Below are 22,535 nucleotides of genomic sequence, written 5' to 3' on the forward strand. Positions count from 1 at the left end.
GGCAACCCCAGCTCCTACAGATCTGCGAGCAGAGGGAACCCAGAACCGCTGTCTGTTTTTTCCTTCTGCTTAGCTAAAAAATCGGCAGTTAAAGTCATTATTTTTTAATTTCCTCAATTCGCCCAGAGATATGCACAGAAATAAAATTAAACCCCAGCCCCAGGACTCTCTGGAGACCTCCTGGGCTGCGGGATAAAGGATGTTGAGGTCTCCGGGCATCCCAGCCGCGGGAACTCCGCAGGCTCGCTGTTGGCACGGAGGAGTCTCCTCCTTCTGTGCTGTCACAGTGCCACCCCCTGGCACATCGGCACTGCCAGGGACGGCTCAGGCACACACGCACAGCTTGTGCCGCTGCCTCCCCACCCTCACAGGGAAGGATTTGTCCCCAGTGCCCCCCACCCAGGCGCTGGACACATTTCTAGGAGGCGTGAAGGGCTGCGTGGCAAATCCCCCTGCTCTTTGCAGCTGAAAGGGGAAATGAGTGGAAATACGATGTTGAACCCTGGCTGACCTGAAAATAAACCCCAAAGGTGAGTGAATATATCTCCTCCAAGCTTTCACCTTTCCCTCCGTGCCCCTCTGCTCTCCCACGCTGGCATTGTGTCGGGAAAGGCACATCCACGCTGTGGAAGTTATTTTTATGCTGCCCTGTATTTGCTGTAAGAACTGGAAAACCATTTTGCTCTTGATTTTGTACAGCTCACCCAGTTTCATCAGAGTTTATTTATAGAGAGGAAAAGGACACACGAAGACCTTGCTGATCTCTCTAAGCTGGAACAAATATTCCACTGTACTCCTATTATTTTCATCCTGAAATGTTTTATCTGAATCGAATTTTAACACAATCACAGGAAAGCCTTCCAGCATTAAAAAAGACCAGCTGCAGCCAGCGACAACAATTAACTACTGCTCGCTTCTGTGGCATCAAACTCAAGGTACAATTCAAATAAAAGCGTTTTCTGACAGGTGTATCAGTGTGAACATGCAGATGTACATCCATATTTGCATCCATCTGTGCATAGATAAATGTCTGTGTGAGTGCACGGACTCGGCACCCACTCACCACGAGAGGGCAGGCAAAGAATACCGAAACCAGTTGTCCTTTGTGTCCCCTGTACGTGTCAATGAGCAAATCGTTCAGCGGCCAGGAAACATCGCCACCGATTTCTTTGATCATCTCCAAGGACTCTCTCGCCATAGACACCTTAATATCTAATCTAAATCAACCATCTTTTAGTCCCAAACCGTTACCCCTTGTTCTAGTGCAGCAGGTCCTGCTAAAAAGTTTTCATCCTGAACCTCAGCCCTCACAACAACCTCCTATGGCACAGTGTGATGGCTGTTGTTTGTTTCGTTTGTTTTATTTGTTTTGTTTGCTTTGTTTGTTTGGAAATTCTCTGCATCTTTCAGGGATGAAACGGGCTGAGCTGGGAGCAATTCACTGTGGGGTAACCACAAGTGAAAGGGGAGAAACTTCCTCCCTGCTGTGGCTGGAAGCTCTTTGATGGATATGGCAGAGACAAACCTCCTGGATAGGATGGGTCAAGAGGTCTGTAAGGACCCTTGTGTAAAACACAGTGCCTTTGACCTGAGGAGGAAAAGGAGATACAATCTAACCCCAGGAGCTGCATCCCGATTTCTTAACAAAGCTCTTCACATTTGTGTCCGAGGTGATGGTCTCACTGAGGCTCTTGAGGGAGGAATTCTGTTCAGGGGGTGATGGATGTCAGACCCTCAAAGCAACAGCAGAATGGCAGAATCACTTATCACACGTGTAACACCTCCAGAGATACCACCCTCAAGTGGCTTCTCTCGAGGAAACCTGGGAAGTATTTTAAGGGGTTGATGTGCCCAGCCTGGGCTGGAAAGCTGGGATGTACACCAGCAGGAGATACACTCACAACCAGCAAAAAAAAAATCCCATTCTCTGTTTCCTGACTGCAAGAGGGACTCATTTCCCTTAATTCTGAATCCATGCCTGAGTCAGTCACTCACCACTCCCTTCGTGCTCACGGGAGAAAGTCGGAGCTCCTTGAGGGTGACTCATCTGCTGGAGAGCGAGATGAATCACAGGCAAGAAGGGCTTCCATTTCCCTCCATGGGCTGTGCAGGATATCAAAGTCTATGACAGATCCCCACCTTGCAGGTGCCTGCATTTGATCAGAGATACCTCCTCTGTTTCACCCGTGACATCATGCTGGGGTTACAAACGTCTACGAGAAGAAGGAGAGCAGGACTTTACCCAGCTCTTCAAAGCTGCTGCCATCACTTCTCCTGCCTGTCAGGAGGCTGGGGATACATATTTGAGCACAATTGTCTGTGCTTCTGTGTCCCCTGTATTCCACCACTCCAGAGCACTGAACTTCCTAGTGCAAGTGCAGCCTGTGCACTGGTTCCAGAGGTTTTGCTGAGTTTTTGCCTCCCACCTCTGAAACCCAGAAGATGTTCAGCAGCAGATTAGATTTTCGGCATTCGGAAAAATCAGACACATCAGCAGGATTGTTTCCTTCAGGTTGTTGCCCTGTGCCTGCTGTCTCCCTCCAATGAAATAACTCCAATGTACCCCCTGCTCCATTTTCTGGTCCAGAGGGGTTGTTGGATGGTGCAGGTTCCCTTTCTGCTCCAGCAGTGTGTTCCACCTGGAGCACTGCACCACGACAGACTGTGCCAGCACAGCAAGGACCACGCTCAGGGCTTAAGTCAGGGTTTCAATCTTTTTCCTTCATGCAAAAAAAAAAAAAAAAAAAATTCAAAATACATCACTGGGGGTGGAAGTTACACTATTCCAGAAAAGCTGACACACTCTGCAGGAAGCAAAGACATTTTGGAAATAACTCAGAATCCACCTGTGAACTATTAAAAAAAAAAAAAAGATGACATAGTGATGGAACAAGGGGCTTGTTATGGGGAGGATCAAAGGGTTTAGGGAACATGACAAAATTAGAGCATTTCTAACTCATTTCTTCTCTCCCTAGGATTATTGCAAACTTATTTTCTTTTCGGTATTTGCCCAAAAAAATCAACATAGAAGGAGCAAAAGACAGGGTAGATCACACTCTGAACCAACTGTGGTGAAATCCTTTTGTGCAAGAGCTGAAAATTACCTGTGTCATGATCAGCTTCAAGGCCCTGTAGATATAATGCCAGTAATCCCTTCACTATAGCTTCCCTGCAGTAAGACACCACTTAGCCAAAGGAAACACAGCAAAGAGGTGGAAAGAAGGCACAACAAAAAGGGAAAATTGATTATTTCAGCGGTGGCTGATAACTTAAACTCATTTTTGTAAGGTCTGAGTCAGTAGCAGGGACTGAAAACGCCAGGGGGAGAGACCAACTTTCCCCTTCATTCTCCCACCCAAAAGGAAACGAAAAGACAGAAGAAGAATGGATGACATTTCACACTTTAAATGGAGCAGGAGATTTAGAGAGAAACATGCTCTGTAACCCCATTAGCGCAGTCAACAGAGAAAATTGTTCTGCAGCTTGTTTGGCATCACCTGATTCATCAATCCTCCTGCTGCTGCAGTGGTAGAGCAGAGATAGGAGAAACATTTGCAGGAGAAACCACATCAGTCTCACCGGGTTTGCATTTCAAGATAAACCGGGTTTATCCACGGAGCGCAGTTTTCCTGCTGATAAAGCTTTGGGATGTTCAAACCCGGGCTAGGAGATGTCCCTGGGGATGGCAGCGAGGGGCAGAACGAGCCCAGAAACACCTGGAAGCTCTGGGGTGGCTGCAGGCTGCCTCCAGCCTCCTGAGCTGGCAGGGCAAGGATGAGGCAGGAGGTCTCTGCCCTCCTTATTCCTGCCTTCTCCAGATGTTCCCCTGGCACCTCGAGGGCTCTGTGGGCAGTGCTGTATGTCCGAGGCCCACAGGGGCTGGAAAATAAAATCAGGGGACCCTGGAGACAGTTTTGGCCCCCCACAATTCAAACACAAATTCCATTTGCCCCCTTTCAACTCCCCCCAGACCGTGGGACTCTGCAGCTCCTGTGACATGAGTTTACTCGCCTGGGAGTTTTCCCCACGTGTTTTCCCTCTCCCTTTTCTCTTTCTGCCTCACTGCTGCACACCCCAGGACCCCCCACACCTGGGGCATCGTTTCTCCCCTCTCCCCCCTGATTTATTTGTGTTATTTTCTGTGGTCTCTCACTCTGCAGAAGACCCTTATCACCACTGCCACCTCAGCTGTATCCTGCAGTGGTTCCTGCTTACTCCAGGAGTTTCCACAACATCTGCCACTCCGAGGGATGGACAACATCCCCCAAGCACCCCACGGATGTGGACCTTGCAGTGCCAGTGCCTTCATGGCCCGGGGTGAGGTGGACCTGAGGAAGGTCACGGTGGGTACCAGAGGGACTGAGCCAAGCCTGGCCCAGGGAGGTGCCAAGAGCAGCTCATCTCTGGAGTTCAACTAAAGACACAGCACCTGAGACCTGCAGGCACCATGTGAAGAGGCTGACGTGGGACAGGAATCACAGCTGACCTGGTGACCAGGACAGCTGCCCTGTGCTCCTCAGCAGCAGCAGCAGCCCCAAGCCAAGCCAAAATCCTGGCGTTTGACGCATCATCACGTTCCCATCCCAGCCACAAACTTCCCTCAACAGCAGCAGGAACAGAAAAAGAGGGGCCAGAGCAAAGCTCTTGGACCTCCTCTTGTTCCTCATGTATTTTTTTTTTTTAAAGAACGGGCTATAATCAGAGCTGGAGGAAATGGAGCATAAATATCAAACTTTGTTTAGTCTGGGGAAATATCATTTATAATTAGAGCTGGGCATCCTGTTGACATGATATAACCTATTTTAAGTGTGAGGTGAGCACATGGTCAACTTCTAATCTTTTGCAAGTGATTAAAAACTGCCAGTTCTTGTGTTCCTGACTCCTTCCTTCTGAATTCTCTTTCTTTCTTTTTTTTTTTTTTTTTAAGTGTGATTTCTAAAAAGCAACTGGGCTAACGTCAGCTCGAGATAACGACGCTTACACTGGCAGGGGTGTCTTGGAGCATCTCAGCAGCTGGGAATTTTGCTTTCTGCTCGTGCACCCCTGCTTGTCTCCACGCCAGCCCCACCAACCAAGCCTGTTCACCTCTGCCTTGGAGGAGTGGGAATCCCATGAGGCTTGGTGGGGGAGGAGATGGTCCAGGATTGACTCTGTGTGACCAACACTGACCTGTGGCCTTTTTTTTTTTCTGAAGTGGGATTTGCCCGTTGCCACATCCTGCTGCCCTCCTACAGAGGAATGTAGGATCCGTGCATGGCAGGTACCAGCAGAAGTTATTGCAGAAACTGCTGCTTGTAAGCAGTTTTGGAGGCAAGATCCTACAAGCCTTCGGGGTGTGGTGCCCCTCTGGAGTCCTTGGGCTCTTTCTGGGGGTATGCACGGGTACCTCGGTGCTCTCAGATAACCTGGCTCCCCACACTGAGGGTGAGCTCTCCCATGGGCACCCTTCCCCACCAAACCAGCCTGTTCCCTCCAAGCTGGGTGTAGTTCCCGGGTTTCCTTCAGGGCCTGCATCAGGTTTGGCTGCCTCTGCTCCGCACAGCCCTCCTACAGCCTGCAGGAGCAGCTTCGCTCGAGGCACGCGGAAAGGAAGGGACACCACGACCTCAGGGCTGTGGGGGCACCATCGGGGCAGGGACCCGAGTGCTTCACACCTGGACACAGCCAGCTTGCCCTGGGGAAGGGCCAGGTCTGTGCGGATCAGGCCAGGGATCACTCCCTGGGAGAGATACCTTTAGTGGGAGAGATTACCTGGAGAAGCACCTGCACTCAGGTGTCACTGGGAATCAACCACAGGTTGACCCAAGTTTCTGCTGCCCAGGCTCCAGAGATGGAGTTCTAACAACGGCAGGATCTGTGGGAATAATTCCCGCTGCTTCCATGTGAATCTGAAATCTCTTGTCAGGAGGCGTCCTGTTTGGTCTTTAATGAGTATAAATATGCAGCTGCACATGCACACAGGCAATAGCCAGTGCAGTGACAAAACCATTACTCTTTGCTTCTTTGCCATTATGTGCATGTTACTGTTAAATCGATTATTCCTGTTACAATCTTACACGAGAAACGTGTGTTTGCTGTGCTATTTAACGAACCACATCTTTCACATCTGGGGGCGTTTTCATCTCGAATCTGCCACCGTGGTGCAGACCTGAAGTGACTCTGTCTCACAGGAGCTGGTGTCCTACAGAAAACAAACCTGTTGCAGAGGCTCAGGGGCTGCAGCCAGCATATTTTTATTAGCAGAATTCACAAAGCTGCTCGGCACATGGCATAAGGGGACATAGCTTTTATCTCATTTGAATAAGCAGATGCTGGAAAGTGGGACAGAATTGATGCTGTCCAGGAGAAGGGAGCCAGAACCCCATTTTTTGGGGTGAAAAATCTTGGCAGATCTAAGTGCAAAGGGGGAAAAACAGGTGGTGCTGAAGGCAAACCTCTCCTCCAAGGGGAGGCCACTCGGTGGAGATGCTCCTCGTGCACCCAGGGGAGAAGGTGGGAGGTTTTCTTTGGGCCCTGGTGCCTGGGGGAGCTCCCTGGTGGGGTGGCCCGGGGTGAAGCCAAGACTCAGTTTGGTCCCGTGACATCCACCGAGGAGCTGACAAAACCCTGCCAGGAGTTTGTGCTGCCACAAGTGAACCTGCAGAGCCGGAGAGCACGTGCCCAGGTGTGCCCAGGTGAGCCCAGGTGACCCCAGGTGTGCCCAGGTGAGCCCAGGTGAGCCCAGGTGTGCCCAGGTGTCAGGGCATGGCTGAGCACACGGAGACAGCACAGACAGTGTGCCAGCCCCCCACTGATTTCCACAAAAGCACTGCTTCAGAAATGAAAGAGAGCTTCACACCCCAAGGAAAGAAAGCACAGTCCATCCCCTTGCCCTTTTCAGGAGGCGTCGTCATTACCCACTCAAGCACTAAATTGAATTTATCCTTTCCCCCAAGGGCGAGCTCTGCCGTGCCACTGCTGTGCCACGAGCCACACCTGAGGTGCTGGGACACCAAACACCATGTGTTTGCCCTGCTTGGGTGCTTCCCTCCCATATACCCTTTTCCTGTGCACCCCATCCCGTGGATGGACTCGGAATTTAGGGTTTGCAGCGGGCTCAGTGGCCCCGGTTCCCCCCAGCCCCTGGGACTCGGCAGGCTGACAGCTGTGGGACAGGCACGGCCAACTTCAGAGACAGGCACGTGTGCCCGGAGCCCGCAGAGGGGATTTTTTGTGGTGCTCGCAGGCTGTTTCATGTGTCAATGCGAGAGGAGCGTAATTACCAGCTGAGAGACTGCAGGAAACAAGCCAAGGCTGAGTGAACGAAATGGAAAATAGAGAGGAGCGCGGGGGACACGCACACATCCAAACTCTTACGGAGGTTCGTGCTCACGTGCTCGGGGCAGCCTGGGAATATATAAGAGCTCATGACTGCGAAGGAATGAATTCAAGGACCGGTCTATGGGGAGCATTTTTTTTTTTCCCTGTGACTTCAAACTTCTCTGGGAGCTCGCAGAGTTTTTAGTCAGCTGGCATGCAACAGAGGTACGGCTTCCCCAAGGAAACTCATCCTCGGCTGGCGCTGGAAAGGCTGCTGGGAGAGTCCGGGAGGCAGAAGGCTCCTCCTCCTCCACCTCCAGCCTCAGAGCAGGTACGTGGAGCCGCGTGCGAAGCCGGGAGCTGCGGGAAAGTTGAGCTTTCAGCTGCGGGAGAGGTGAGGGCTCTCCTGGCTTAGAGCTGCAGCCTTTGGAAATAACACAGATGAGGCAGGTACTGTATAAATAAAATGTACTGTGTTTGTGACTGGGCTGAGAACTGGCTAAACACACTGTGGAGGTGGCTCTGTCCACACAGCTGTACCTTTAATCCATCAGGGACTTGCACTGCAGCGAGCTGGGTCCTTTACGTTAAGGAGGCAACCGAGTAGTTTATAAGGATGCAGTTGTCATACACCGGCTTTCTCATTCTCCTCCGTGTTTGCATAGAAGATGGGGAGAGGGTTGGTTTTTTTTTTTTCTTTCTTCACAGGACTTCAGTCTATTTATGGTATTACTGCATTGTAGCGTTGTGAACCAGGAGTGCTGCAGAGATCAGCACTGAACACCAATTCGGTGCCACTCACCCGGCTCTCCGACACCGAACCCCGGCACAGCCCCGGGCAAACCACACCGGCCCCGGGCAAAAGAGGCAAAACGCTGCTTGGCTTGTCTGCTCTCCCTGCCGGTGCTGTCATTGAGCTCTCCCCGTCCCAGCACGAGGTGTGAGATGGCAGGGTGACTGTGCTGCTCCTCAGATCCTGACAGCTTGAATGTCACCTTGGGTGAACGGGGACTTACTGACAGGGTTTTGCTGCATCTGGACTGTTTCCATGAGAATCGGTGTTTAGGCAATATTTGGAACTGGTGAAGTTTTAGAAAATCACGGTTTTATATATAAAAGTCACAGAAAATTTTCCCAGGCTGAGCCCTGTTGTGATTTTGGTAAAAGTACTTTTGATAAAAGACAAATATGTTTCCCTTAAATAGAAGGAAAAGTTTGGGCTTGCACGACAGTGAAAATTTGGGCTTTTTTACTAAGATGTAATAATTTCAACTTTAAAACCAACTTATTACTCTAAAATGCTGACATCCTTTAGTTTTCAAGAACAAAATTCCACAATCAGTCATCTCTTTTTAAAGCAGATGGTTACATCTCAGTGACTGTATTAATGCCTGGCCCTTTACTAACACAATGGATGGATTCAAGGGGGACCATCAGTACCATGGAAATCGAGTCTATCAGAAATCATTTTCATCACCTCATTTTGTCACCTTGGATCATATAAACCGAGTACACCTTTTCCCAAATACTGACCCTGCTGCCAATAAAAAAAAAATAATTGCTGAATTAAAAGCCTATTTTACTCTCTTTTTGCTGCACTTAGATTATAAGCTGGTGAGAAAATATGATGGTTTGGTTCCCCGGGAATTTTGTTCCCCAGGGAGAGTATTTCATGGTCACATAGTTTAATATGCAAATGCCAGTACATTTCACCTTTTGCTCATGTAAGAGTTTTTGTTTTCCATCTCCTGCTCTCCCTTTGCCCTGCCCCTCACTCACAAATTCTCCAGGCTGGTGGGTTTCATGCAACTGTTGCTCATTCACATTTTCTTTCCTGCAGAGGGTAGTAAAAAAATGGGTGAATAAAACAGGGAAACTGGCCAACCCTCAGTTAACTGGACACGTTAATTTTTGGTGGGGAGATGCTGTTGGCCGAACACCTGTAGAGGTGCAGGTGGAGAGAGGACAGAAGGAGGAGGAAGGAAGGCAGCAGCTTCAGAAGACAGGAGAGGAGCCATGCTGGGGTCCAGGACATGGAGGAGTCCCTGTTTTGGCCCGTGGAGGTGACCCCAGGAGGATGGGAGGCTGTGTGTGCCGTGAGACACCGAGCACAGCCCAGGGGCACGAGCGGAAGGAACCGGGAGATGCTGTGGAGTCCCAGGAGCTGGAGCTGTGCCTCCTTCCCAAGGGCTGTGGCTGAGGGTGGCATTGGCTGTTTATTTCTTAGTAGGGTTGATATTAATGTTGTCTCCAGCTCCTGGGTGGGATGCATCACCAGGGAGCTATTCCAGCCAAAAGGGAGTGAGACTCGTCCCACTCCCGTCCTTCCAGTCCAGAGCCACTTCCTAAGGCAGGGACTTGTTCTGGGCCCTTCTCTGGAGACTCTGGTTCACACACGGGACCCAGCCCGAGAGCAGTGCCTCAGAAAGCAGCAGGGCCATGGATGGACAGGTTCCTAGGGGTCTGCAGGTTCAAGACACGTGATTGCCAAGACATTTTCTTATTTCTCTGGAGCCCCAAGAAACCTGCAGCTGACTGCAGACCAGCTGGGCAGAGCCAGTGGCTGGGATTTGCTTTTCCTTCTTGCTCTGGGCCATGCTGGGAAGGGGGTTTGGAGGAGAGGAGAGGTGTGATGAGGTGCCCCAGGCCTCAGGTGACGTGGGGTGACGTTCATCTGATGCAGGAAGTGACTCTGAGGAGACCACTGGAAAATCAGGAAGGGCCTGATTTCACGGAGCTGCAGGTGCAGAGCCTGTGGCACCGGTGGGATGGGACAGCCCTTGCTGTTTTGTGGGCAGAAGAGCTCGATTCTCCAATCTGCCTGATGGAGAGGAGGCTGGCTGGGGCTCTGGGTAACCAAGCCCATACCCTGCTGATATTTCAGCACCACTCTAAGGTGGGAACTGCTGGGTAGCCCCAAGCACAAAAATGCTGAAAACGGGTAATCAGCCAAATGGTTCAGTGCCTTTGAAACTGTTTGCTGCCAGATCCCCTTTGGGAAAGGACAGGGATGGTAAGGACAGCACAGACCTCTCCCAGCACGGCTGGTGTCCTCTGAGAGCGTGGTTTTAATGGAGCAAAGTCCTGAGCAGTAGAATCAGTGCATGCCCTTCCCTCCTGCTTTGGCATTTGTTTCTGTCCAGGCTCTTCACAGTTGGGCTGGCACAACTGCCTGGCCACTCAGGAAAACAGCCCGAGGAACAGAGCTGGCTTTTTAAAAAGCACAGCCAACAAAACCTCTGCTATTTTTATCCCTGCAAATCCAGACTTCCCAAAGTGCCCTGAACATCCAGGTGTAGCAAAATGTGATGCTGCCATCGCCCTGGCCACTCGCTGCTCTTCACTGCAGGCATGAGATTTGTCCTCCATATCCAAACCAAAGCAAAATATCCTATTATAAAAGAAAAAAAAAAAGGAAAGTTGTTTTTTTTTTTTTTTCCTTGGAGACCTCAGCTATTTGAGGTTTTCCTTGCAAAAGTGCCTGTGCTTTTCAAATGCTGTTGCACACTGCTGACAAGGCATCCAAAGGCATTTAAACCTCTGGACATCACAGCGGTTCCCAGTTTCAGCCTGAGTTTCCTGCCTACCCCGAGGGGATTGCAGATGGAGAGCCTGACTCCAGGGAGTGTGCCAAAGGGACCTGGTGAAAAATAGCACTGCAGGCAGCCCTGACCAGGGGAGCTCCAAACACGCTGTGCTTGGGGAAGGGTGATCCAAAGTGGTCTGATGAGAGCCCAGCCAAAGGGAACCTACCCTGGGTTGAGATGATCTCACTGGTGGACTGCTCTCCTGAGAGCTTAACGTGGATTTTCTATCCATTGCACCTAATCATGCCCTCCCCTGTTGCCTTGTCAGAGCATTTTCACAGCTAGACAAGCAACCTGGTCTGCTGGAAGGTGTCCCTGCTCGTGGCAGGGGGTTGGAACGAGGTGATCTTTAAGGTCCCTTCCAACCCAAACCATCCTGTGATTCTGTGATTTGTGCCTCTCATTTCGGGGTGCATTAACAAGCAAATGACACGTTAAGAGCCCAGCTCTTTGGTGTATTGTTTCAGCCACGGGAAAAGCGTTTTACAACAGCTCAGACTTGTGTCTTGGGGAAAAAACAACGGGGAAATCTACGTAAAGGTGGGGTTTCCAGAAGCAGGACTTAATTAGCAAAAGGAAGTGAGGAAACCAGCAATTAGGCAGCTACTCCAGCCCTAGAGGGCAGCACGAAATAATAAATAAAAAGCTGAGCTCTCAGGCAATTTGAAATCATCTTCTGTGTGACAGACGTACCCCTTTGCAATGGGAATTCTTCCTGGCAGATCCAGTAGATTCAGCACTGTGTACTTGGAGTCAAAGATTCAGCAGCTCGCCTGAAAATGCCTTTATCGAGGTCCCTAATTCCTGCCTCGTGCCATGAAACCCCCCCAGGCGTGTTGTAGCCAGGGCTGGAGCCCCGTCCTGCCCCAGGCTGCTGTCACACCCTCGCTGGTGGGGCGGCTGCAAAGAGAAAGAGTGATTTCTTCCAGGACAGGTTTCCAAATCCTTGGGTTTATATTTATCAGCCATGAATTTTAAACATTTAATCCTCGAGCGCTGCTTCCCTAGAGATGCGGGGGGGAGATTTAGGTGCGGGAGGCTGCAATCCTCCGGGAATGTAAGACACAACCCCCCGGAGCAAACACCGGCCGTGCCCCGCACGCAGCCGAGCAGTGGCATTGCCAGCAAGTGCCTTGTTCCCCTGAGCAAACCCACAGCCCGATCCCGACGGTTCCTCTGGCAAAAGTCCCCCCGTTTCCCAACGCCTGCCCCAAGGAAGGGCTGCAGGATGTCGCACAGTAGCCGACTCCGTCCGGAGCACGGCGGTGGCCGGGACCCAGCGAGAGCCCGGGGAGCGGTGCAGAGGAAGACAAGCAGCGTAATTTAAAGCAGACACTGGCCCAAATAAGGCTATTTCCCTGGAAATGCCTCCGTTCTGGAGCTACGAGTGAGCCTCCAGGAGTCCTGAATGGGCGAGGGCGAAGCTGAGGAGTGATTCCATCGGTCCCAGGACTGGATCGGTTCTGAAGAGCTGGATATGCTTTTCAAAGGGATGATAAGCGGTGTTTGGGGATGCGAGAAACCCTTGAAACAAGGTAACTGTGAAATAGTCACTCTTTTTAACCCTGAAGGCTCTCACGTAACAGGAAAGAGTCTTGTGTGGAAAAGGATCAGAGCCCGGGGAGTTTGATTTGTGTTCTGTGTGTTCTCTTGTACTTAACTTCCCTTGGCACAGGAGAATGCCTCTGCTAATTGTCAAAGCAGTAACAAAAATTACCTTTGGGGGAAATTTGGAAGGTGCTGCTGTTATCAGCTGCAAGCAACATCTACGAAGTTTCAGGATAATATTGTAATAGAGAGGGAGGCAAACACTGTTCTGAAGTGGGAACTGGGAAAACTGGGATTAAATCCTGATTATTCTGTGGTTTCAGACATGTCTTGGGGCAAACCACTGCTCTTCTCTGCCTTTGCCCTCCCATTTGTCAGGTGGACATGCTGATCTGGTTTGGGTACCATGCTTTTTCTAGGAGCTGAATTGTTTGACCCACTTACTGATATTCCTCAGGGGTGATGTTCACTGAAACCTGGGTGTTCACCGACACTGAGGTGTTCACAGATGTTCACTGAAACCACCTGTGTTTTTCAGCTGGGTCTGGGTGATCTGGAAGCACTGTGATGGAAAGCTGTGGCACTGCACAGGGCTCAGAGCTCAGTCCTGCTCTGAGGTGTGCTGGGATTGCTCTCACAGCTGCCAGTGGGAGCAAACTGGAGCTGAGCACGAAGCTGCTTCAACTCTGGGAAAGCCTCAGAGCAATTAAGGCTCCTTTAGGTCGAGTTGTTGCTGCTGCTGCTGCTCCCAAACTGCTTTTGGAAGCTGTACTTAGAGACATCAGTGCCAGCAGGAAGGGATTAGTGTCGGGGGCAGTCCCCTCTGACATGCAGGGAATGGGGTCCTGTGAGCCCTGGGCTCTGCACTGGAGGGGGTGGGGGATGCTGAGACCTGCCCAGAGGGTGGAGAGGAGGGGGATGCAGGGCTCTGTCACACTCACAGTTGCTGAGGAGGCTCTGAAGGTTGTCCAGAGAAAAGCTAGGCAGGAGAAGCTCCCCAGCTGGACAGCTGAACTGAAAACCCCCCTGGGAAGGCAACCTCCATGAGCAAGGAGGTTGGGCTGGCCCATGGCAGGTCAAGAGGAGGTAGCTTTAGGTTGTGTCAGGGGAGATTTAATTTAGATATTAGGAACAATTTCTTCACCCCAACTGTTGTCCAGCCCTGGCACAGCTGCCCAGGGCAGAGGGGGAGTTCCCATCCCTGGAGGGATTTAACAGCCCTGTGCATGTGGCTCCTGGGGGAATGTGGATGTGGCTCCTGTGGCTGGGGGAATGCTTGAACTCAATGGTCTTAGAGGGCTTTTCCAAACGAAATGATTCTATGAGGACAGAGTCCTCTCTCCTCTCTCTCTTATGCTGGAAGAGCCCCCCATGTCCTGATGCTTCAGGATGTAACAGCCACCTCAGAGACACCTTGAGGGGCAGCACCCTTGCTTACTACACATCTGCCTGACACAGCAAGCCATTAAATCCCATTTTCTGTGGTCAAATACATCAGTTTCCCAGTTGCCTTGTAAACTCAAAATTTAGGACATTTCAAGGTATGTTCAGAGCCTGGATTGTGCCCAGGGTTATTATTTAAGAAGCAAAGGGGCTGTGTTTTGCACTGATGGTGTGACAAGACATCACAGAGCACACGTACTGTCCACCAGGGTGGTGCCCAGCTGTGAACAGCATCCTCAGCTGAATTCATGGGATCCAAACAGAAAGGATTTCCCTTTCTGGGCTCTGAGAAAAGCCTTGTGATCATCGGAATGATTCTCTTTTCCCTCCATCCCAGCAAACTAATATTCAGATGGTAAAACCAATTTTCTCCTTGTAGGAGGCACCGACTCCTGTGAGCACAGGGCTGAGGAGCAGAGGTGGGTCAGTAGTGCTGTGTGCTCAGAGAGGGGTTAATTTGTCTCACTGCTTGTGTCCTTCCCCGGGTTGGATGGTGACCTGGTGCCAGCTTTCACATGTCCCACTGAAACCTAACCATAACTACTTTTACCTGCAGAACCATGAAACTGTACATCCTCCTCCTCCTGGCAGTGGTGAACACAGGGACCTCTCACTGTCAGCCCTCAGAGGGGCCATCCTGTGAAATGGTAAGGCTGTCTCCCTCCCTGGGGCCCTGGAGATCCTGGCTGAGGTGGGGACCCCCTTGCTCCAGGCACTGCACAAAGAGCTGCAGTCTCTGGGAAGGGAAAGCCCCCAGCCAGGCTCCCTGTGGTGGCAGAGGTGGGATCTGCAGGGTTAGGGGGTGTTCAGCAGCCTGTCCTCAGGCTGTGCCCTTGTTGCAGTGACAACACACAGAAGGGGGGAAGGGGGAAGAAGGGTCATTGTCTCAGCTTTTTTCTAAGGAGAAGCTGCTTAAAAGAAATTTGACCTGATTTCCCCAAGACTGGATAGGGATTCTGAGACTGGGAAAGAACTTAGACCAAAAATCAACTCCATCATATCAGCTATTCTTTGTGCTTTAATTAAAGCATCCCCTGTGAAATACATCTCTACCAGCCCTTTTGTAATAAGAGGAGACTGATCTCCTCTGCCCTGGCACAGCGTTTCTGCCAGGGAAGTTGTACCTGACTCCTGCTGGAGGGAAGAGAAATGACAAAGCCTCTTGCTCCAGTACAAAATTTGCTCCTTTAATTTTTGCAAGCACCTGGTGCAATATTATAGATGTTATTCACAGCTGAACTTTCTCCCTTCCCTCTCCAAGTGCTTCTGACTGTACCAGGCTGTTTAAAAATACTGTTTTTTTCCCCCTGAACATTGAAGCTGTTCAGCACAAATCCTCAAGGATTTCCAAAATAGGAAAAAAAAATAATTTGCCAGCTGTACACGTCTCCCTTGTGGGACTCATTCCATTCCTGCCCACCCTGCCATACTGCTGCACTTCCTGAATTCCAGAGAAATTGAGACCTAGGATATATAAAAAGACCTTGGGAAGGTGACTGGGTGGCTCAGTTCATTGGCTGGAGAGGGAAGATGGATGAAGGCACTGTAACCATGCCCCTGGGGTCCCAGGGATCACAGTCACAGGGGGCCGGACGGGACACGCAGCGATCCAGGCGGATTCATCCCGGCCCATTCCCGGAGGGGTCGCAGCCCAGGCTCACTGCTGAGGAGTAAACACAGGCTTGTTTCCACTGTAAACTGCTTTGGTGGAGCCAACCCCACAGCTGGGCTGGGCTCAGCTGAGCCCTGACAGAAGCCACGCTGCCGTGGGGCCGGGATGTTCCTCTGGTGGAGATGGGCAGCGCAGCGTCGCGTGGTGGGGATCCAGGCACAGCTGGAAGAGAGAAGGAGCTCCTGGGTTAGCTGATGGCTCCACTGAGAGCCCAGCATTGTTGTCTTTCAGCACAGCCCTGCTGTTCCACCTTGTGCTTTCCCTGTGGTGACACCTTTGGAATAGCAGAGGCTCCGAAATGGAAACTTTCCCCCCAAATGTCATGGAAGAGGCATGAGTCAGAAACCTGTGCTCCTCTCTGACTCACCCCTGGTGCTTCTGTTGGTGAGCTGAAGTCTCACAAAAGAGGCTGTGGGAAGTAAGCAGTCCCTGCCAGCCCCCTGACATGGGAGTGAGCTGCACTGATGGCACAAATCACGGCACATCTGCCAGTCTGTGAGACAGCGAAGGCACAGCTTAAATGTCAGGAGGCTCTTCCTGACTCTCATTGCTTTCCAAGGATAGGCAAGGCTTCAACTAGGTCATGTTTTACCTCCCAAAGAAAGATGATTCTACTAATTCCTGTTAATTGGCAAAGGAGGAGCTCTCAAACAATTTGCAGAAGGGAAGGGATTTAAGGCAATTTTCTCTTACCTTGCCTGGAGGTGATGCAGGGACAGAATGCACAGCCAGTTTTCATGGGCCAGCTGCTGTGTGGCACCTGGGCAAACTGCTCAGGTTTGTGAAGTGAGAACATGAGACTGACAGAAACCTCTGCTCCAGTCTCAGGCTCCCAACCCACTGGGCTCAGGGGGGAGAGGGGGGAGATGCACCAACGAGGTGGTGTTTGCTGCATCCCCCTGAGATGTGCTGCATCCCCCTGAGATGTGCTGCATCCCACTGAGAGGTGCTGCATCCCACTGAGAGGTGCTGCATCTCTTCTTCCTGCTGCTACTGAGATGGAAATTCGTGCAGTTTGCACCAGAGACGGTGCAGAAGAGACAAGACAAGGAATTTAGTGAGGGTAAAGATAAGTTGGTGAAAAGAAATGAAAGCTTGAAAAGCAAAACGGGAGGGGAAATGTTACAGGAACAAATGGCAGATGGTGGGAGGTACGGATTTTATCGGTCCCTGTTACCACTGGCAGGGTTCTTTCTGTGGATGCAGATGAAGGCCAGCTCCTGCAAGGCTCCTGGTGAGCTGGGACTGACCTCTTCCCAAGGACTCCAGGGGAAACCAGCCCGTCGGCATCGACAGGAGCTGCGTCAGGGCTTTGCCAAGGTCTGGGTGCCCGAGGGGAGTGGGGGCTGCCCAGCACTCGCTGAGATGTGGCTCCAAGTGTGAGAAGAAACCTGGCATCTGCCTCAGGCTGCAAAGCAGTTTCTGCTTTGTCACTCTGGATTTTTGTATCCTCCTGGCTCCTTCCTCTTCCACAAATGAATAAGAAGAGCCTTCCTGTTCTCTTATTTAGCCTCGGAGACGAGCCCAGCTATGGGAATATTTGAAGCCAAAATGAGCAAGTCTGGGGTGACTTTGCAGGAAAGAAACAGTGTCAGGGAGAAGCCAGGAAATTTCCTCCTTTTTTTATTTTCTAAATTTTTTTTAGGGGGAGAAGATTTGAGTGAGTCGGAGGGAAAACAGGAAGGGGTTCAGGTTTTGATAGTCAGTTTACTTGGGATCTTTGGGAAGGATGTACCATGGGAAGGACTGTGGAGCAGCTTGTGTGCATCTAGAGTTTGGATGAGGACTTGCACTTCTCTGGCACATTTTTGTGTGGTCTCCAAAACTCGGATGATGCAAAAGAGATTCACAAAATGCTGACTAGTGTCCCACTTCTCCCAAACAGATCTGCCACTCCATTCTCCTCCAAGTTCATATGAAACAGATGGGGTTTAATATTTTTGAGTTTTAATGTTTGTTTAATGTCTGAAAAGCTTTGCGTCATGGAGTTTGGATTCTGCTTCTCCACAGAAGTCAAGGTTCAACAGATTTCTTTCTTTCTTTTTTCCTTTCTTCCTTTTTCTCTTTTTTTTTTCTCTCTTTCTTTTTCTTTCCTGATCTTTCTACCGACAGTACACGACCCAGACACCCAAATACATTAATAACATGAGTTTTCCTCCAGTAAATTAAATGCTGCCTAAGCCTTTCACATTCCACTTCCTCCTGCTGCTGTATGTTCTCCTTAATAACAAAATAGAGCTTGACATTTATGCAAGGATGGTCAAATTCATGTTTCCAATATTCCCTATGAACACACACTCCAGATTTTGCTCTGGACACAGACCCAGTCGTAGCTGCAGTTAATGTTTCAGTTGGTGAAGGACCCAGTTTGGTTAAAGATGCCTTGCTGAACTGAGCCATGGCTAAAGAAAGGCACCATCAAACATTGGAGGGGGTGACTATGAAGGAGAGAGGGGTTTTGTGCTATAGGATCCTTATATGTTTTTACACCTCCTTGCTGCCAGCAGAGAGAAGCTGTTACTTACCATTGCAGGTAGAGTTTGTAAACTCTCATACAGTGATGAAAGTGAGAAAAATTAAACATCAGCACAAAAGTGAGGAAATGGTGCTTGATTGCAGAGAAAACTGAGCAAAAACTCCTTCCCTTGGAACTATTAAAATGAGTCCAAAAGGCACAAAAAGGAGACCATATTTAGATAAAAGTCTCCTTTTATCTACATATGGTAGATAAGAAAGTGGTCTTAGACATGTGGTCTTAGACATATGGTCTAAGTCAGAAATCTCTTTAAAATGAAATGGGTGCTCTCAGCTGCAGAGCAGCTAATCAGGGTTAGCAATTAGGGTTGTTGCTCTTGCTGTCTGGACGCTCAGAAAAAGTGGTGTGAGCAGTGTTTCAGGTGCAGCATCTGCCTGGATGCTGAGTGTTATTTTTCTTACATTTAATGCAAAGACATTTTTCACTGGTCATGCGCCAACCCCTTCTCTCTCTGTTTCTGGCAGGCAAACTCTCAGGCACTTTGCCACAGCAGAGACCTCCACCAGATCCCTCAGGGGCTCCACCCACACGTAAACAAAATCGATCTGTCTGGAAACCTGATTCAGAGCGTCCCTGAGACGTCGCTGTCGCCCTACAGCTCCCTGCAGTGCCTGGACCTGAGCTCCAACCAGATCAGCTCCATCACACCCGGGGCCTTTGCACACATGAAGAGCCTGCTGGAAATAAATCTAGCCAACAACCACTTGTATGAACTGGCTCAGAATGGCACGGAGGGCATCGGGCTCTTGCCCGGGGTGGAAGTGCTGGACTTGTCCCACAACAGCCTGTACAATGGGATGGCTGAGCACTTCATCCAGCAGGCTCCAGCCCTGCGCTACCTGTCCCTGGCGGACAACAGCATCATAGTCATATCACATAGGATGTTCCAGGGCTCTCCCGGCCTCGTGGAGATAGATCTTCAGAGCAATATCATCATGGAGATACAAGAAGGTGCTTTTGAGACTCTAGTGAACCTTTCCAAACTCAATCTCTCAATGAATTCAATTACTTGCATCTCTGATTTCAACCTCAGGCAGCTGGAGATACTTGACCTTAGCAGGAACAGCATTGAGACCTTCTACACCACAAAGTCAGATGATGAGTATAGCTTAAGATGTTTGGATCTGAGTGAAAACAAACTGCTTCACTTCCCAGTGTTCCCTCAGGTAAATAAGCTGGTAACTCTGAACTTATCAAAGAATTTAATCCAGCTCACTGCTGAATCCCCTCCTAATAAAATGGACTACGTGGAAAACGAATGGCTGGATGCTTCTTTCCATCTTCTTGATCAGAAGCAAAGTAGAAACAAAAGTTCTCTTTATTTATCCCACCTTGTACATTTAGACTTAAGTTATAATGAAATCCAATCCATTCCGGATGAGTTCTTTGAATCCATGTTGTCCCTTCACACCCTTAACCTCAGTAAAAACTGTCTTCAGGCATTTGCAGTGACTTATGACAGTGCATTGACCTCCCTCACTGTCCTGGACTTGAGCTACAACGTCCTGCAGAACCTTCTCCTCGATGCTGGCGTGTTGTCAAACCTGAAGGAGCTCTACGTTCAGAACAACCACCTTCAAACCCTGCAGTTTGACATCTTCTCAAGCCTTCCCAGCCTCAGGCTGCTCAACCTGCAGAGCAACAACATCAGCCTTTGCAGCATGTACTCAGGATTAGCTAAGCAGAGGCTTGCAGGGGAGGAAAGTGGCTGTGTGTCCTTTGTGGATTCTCCTGCTCTTCAGTGCCTGTACCTGGCTGACAACATGCTGAGCATCCTCCCAGCATACACCCTGTACAAGACTCCTCTGGTTGTCTTGGACCTCTCCCTGAACCCTGGGCTGAAAATAGAACTGAAAGCATTATCGGGTCTGGAAAAGTCTCTGGAGTATTTGTATTTACATGGTAACAGGCTGATAGATTTAAACATTGACTTGCCTTGTTTCAGTCACCTTAAACATTTAAACCTCTCTGAAAATCAGCTGAACTGGCTGCCAAAGTGGGGGAGTGACTCTCCACTGGAAGTTCTGGACCTACGGAACAACAGGTTCAGCACATTACAGAACAGCAACATTTTAGCATTAGAAAATTCACTTAAAAACTTGTATCTCACTGGGAACCCACTGAACTGCTGCGGAAACATCTGGCTTTCATCCATGATCCAGAACAAGAACGTCCAGATCCCCAACGTGGAGCACTTGACGTGCCAGTACACCCAGAACTTCGGGTACCAGGAGGAGATGCACGTGGGGAACATCAGGCCAGAAGACTGTGAAAAAGAGGACCTGAAGAAGGTCAACTTCCTCCTCATACTAACATTCGTGTTGGTCCTGTCCGTGCTGGTCATCGGCGTGGGGTCCTTCTTCTGCTTCCGCAGGCAGAACTTCAGCCCTCAGCTCAAAGCCAAGGGGACACAAAGCGCCCTGAGGACTGAGAGGATCAGGTGCTGCACCGACAGCGTGTAGGGACGAAGGGCGAAATTCTCGCCTTTGATTTGTAACTGTGGATTATTTTAAGGTGCTTTTGAAGTGCCCCCTGGGGTGGTCTGGGCTGCGGGGGCTGGAAGGAGGATTTGCCAGTCACAGTCCACAGTTCCACTCAAAGAGGAGAAACTCGGCCCTCGCCTGCAACACCTATTTAACTGGGTTTAATGTGAAGAAATTCCTCTCTGGGGCGAACACCTTCAAAAAGAAAGACCCTGGAGAATGAATTTCAACCAGCTGACATTGGACTGGCTGAAATGTTTGTATTTCTGAGGAAAAACTGTTGGGAACTCGCTGCATGCGGTTGCATTTCAGTGCAGAAGAATAATATATCTATTTTTAAGGGTCACAGGAGGTTAGACTGCCAAAAGGTGTTTTGAAGATGCCAGTGTGAAATAAGGCATAGGGAACATAGTCCTGGCCATTATTCAGACCAGATGCCCACTGTCTTTCCACAAAAATATATTGTTGTCTACAGGATGGGCTGCAAGAAATGTCATGCAGCCCCTCATTCTGGGAGGGGTTTACCATGGCTGAGCTGTTAATTGCTGACACTGATCAATGTTATGCCCTGCACTGACAGAAAATTCACCCTTTTAAAGGGAACACGACAGTGAGTGGGAGCCCGACCTGCTAACAGGGTTCAGTGGCTTTGAAAAGGAGCCAAATCAGGGTTTCTGTTAATGCCAGGAACTGTACATTCAGGCACAGGAGAGAAACAGAGGTCAGACTGAAACCTGCCCAGGTGAATAACTCAGAGTCAAATTGCTGCTCCATTTCTGTTTCTTCCAGCTGGTGAATGTCAAAATTAACACACTACAAAAAGGTGTAAAATTTTAGTTTTTAAGCAGTTATGTAAGAAGCTGGCTGGTGATTTTCATTGTGGGATTTTGTACAATAAAAACACCTTCGAATTTTGCAAAAAGCACAAGGCTGTGGATATATTAAAGCAACAGCTTGGGAAGCTCTACAGATGAAAACAAACGTCTTCCTATTTTTCCACGGTGCTCAGACTCCACCTCAGACCTTTGCCTCCTGGTCCTGAAGCAGGGACAGCTGTTCCACATCTTAGAGTGCAGCCAGTGGAGAATAAGGAGATCTACTGGGGATGTGGGCAAGAATTTGGCATGGGTTGCCCAGAGAAGCTGTGGCTGCCCCAGCCCTGGCAGTGCCCAAGGCCAGGCTGGATGGGGTTTGGAGCACCCTGGGCTGGTGGAAGGTGTCCCTGCCCACGGCAGGGGGGTGAATGGGGTGAGCTTTAAGGTCCCTCCCAGCCCAAACCACTGTGGGATGTCTGTGATTCTGTGACTTTGCAGGAACCACCAGCAGCAGTGGGGCCTGACCCCAGAGTGCAGAAGGCAGTGGGCAGCACCATGAATCCTGTGGGAGGTTTGCACCAGCAGCACTGCCAGGGATCAGCTGGAAGCCCAGTGCTGAAGGTGGTGTGAGAGCCCCTGAGCTGTGCCCAGCTGGTGTGCCAGTGTGAGGAGCATGGCAAGGCTCTGTGTCCTCCTGAGAGCCAGGATTAGCTTGGCTGCCGTGACTGCAGTTAGTTAATAACCTGAGACAGAGCCAAAAGCCACTTAATTAACGTTTTTAACACTGCTTTTGTTTGGCCCCACCGAAAGGAAGTGCTTGTTATTACTAAACATCTGGGACTAATTAGACTTCCATGGACTTCCCTGGGAGCAGAAACTGCTTTCTTGAGGAATAAAGCTCAGGAGTAAAGTGCAGCATGGCTCGTTTGGATTTCTCTGTCAGCAGCACAAGCAACCAAGGAGTGACACGAGCCTGCTCTGGCCAGTCCTGATACCATGGATGGGATGAGCAGGTTGGGGGAAAGAAAACATGAATAAATTCACAAAGAGAGGGAGAACAGGGAGAAATGGGAGCTCCACATTCTATTATTCGAAATAGGGTGTGATGAATGCAAACAGAGGAGGACCCCAGCTCATGGGGGGTGACAGACA

General features: G+C 50.0%; 1 protein-coding gene and 1 long non-coding RNA gene across 4 annotated transcripts; both read left to right on the forward strand.

Moving 5' to 3' along the window:
* Positions 1 to 318: 318 nt before the first annotated feature.
* Positions 319 to 4,879, forward strand: LOC135407535 (uncharacterized). Its single transcript, XR_010426915.1, has 2 exons — positions 319 to 530; positions 4,161 to 4,879. It is a non-coding gene; the product is annotated as an uncharacterized LOC135407535 (long non-coding RNA).
* Positions 4,880 to 7,138: 2,259 nt separating this feature from the next.
* Positions 7,139 to 22,298, forward strand: LOC135407541 (transforming growth factor beta activator LRRC32-like). Of its 3 annotated transcripts, none has more exons than XM_064642672.1 (3): positions 7,139 to 7,630; positions 14,434 to 14,524; positions 18,550 to 22,298. In XM_064642672.1, exons 2-3 carry the CDS (start codon positions 14,438 to 14,440, stop codon positions 20,545 to 20,547), a joined length of 2,085 nt encoding a protein of 694 aa, XP_064498742.1. In that variant the 5' UTR covers positions 7,139 to 7,630; positions 14,434 to 14,437; the 3' UTR covers positions 20,548 to 22,298. The 3 variants fall into 3 exon arrangements, with proteins under 3 accessions (XP_064498742.1, XP_064498749.1, XP_064498732.1); XM_064642679.1 differs by lacking the exon at positions 7,139 to 7,630 and adding an exon at positions 7,643 to 7,749; XM_064642662.1 differs by lacking the exon at positions 7,139 to 7,630 and adding an exon at positions 7,758 to 12,421.
* The last annotated feature ends 237 nt before the right edge of the window (positions 22,299 to 22,535 follow it).

Source organism: Pseudopipra pipra, chromosome 2 (assembly GCF_036250125.1).
Source record: "Pseudopipra pipra isolate bDixPip1 chromosome 2, bDixPip1.hap1, whole genome shotgun sequence".
Taxonomy (NCBI): domain Eukaryota; kingdom Metazoa; phylum Chordata; class Aves; order Passeriformes; family Pipridae; genus Pseudopipra; species Pseudopipra pipra.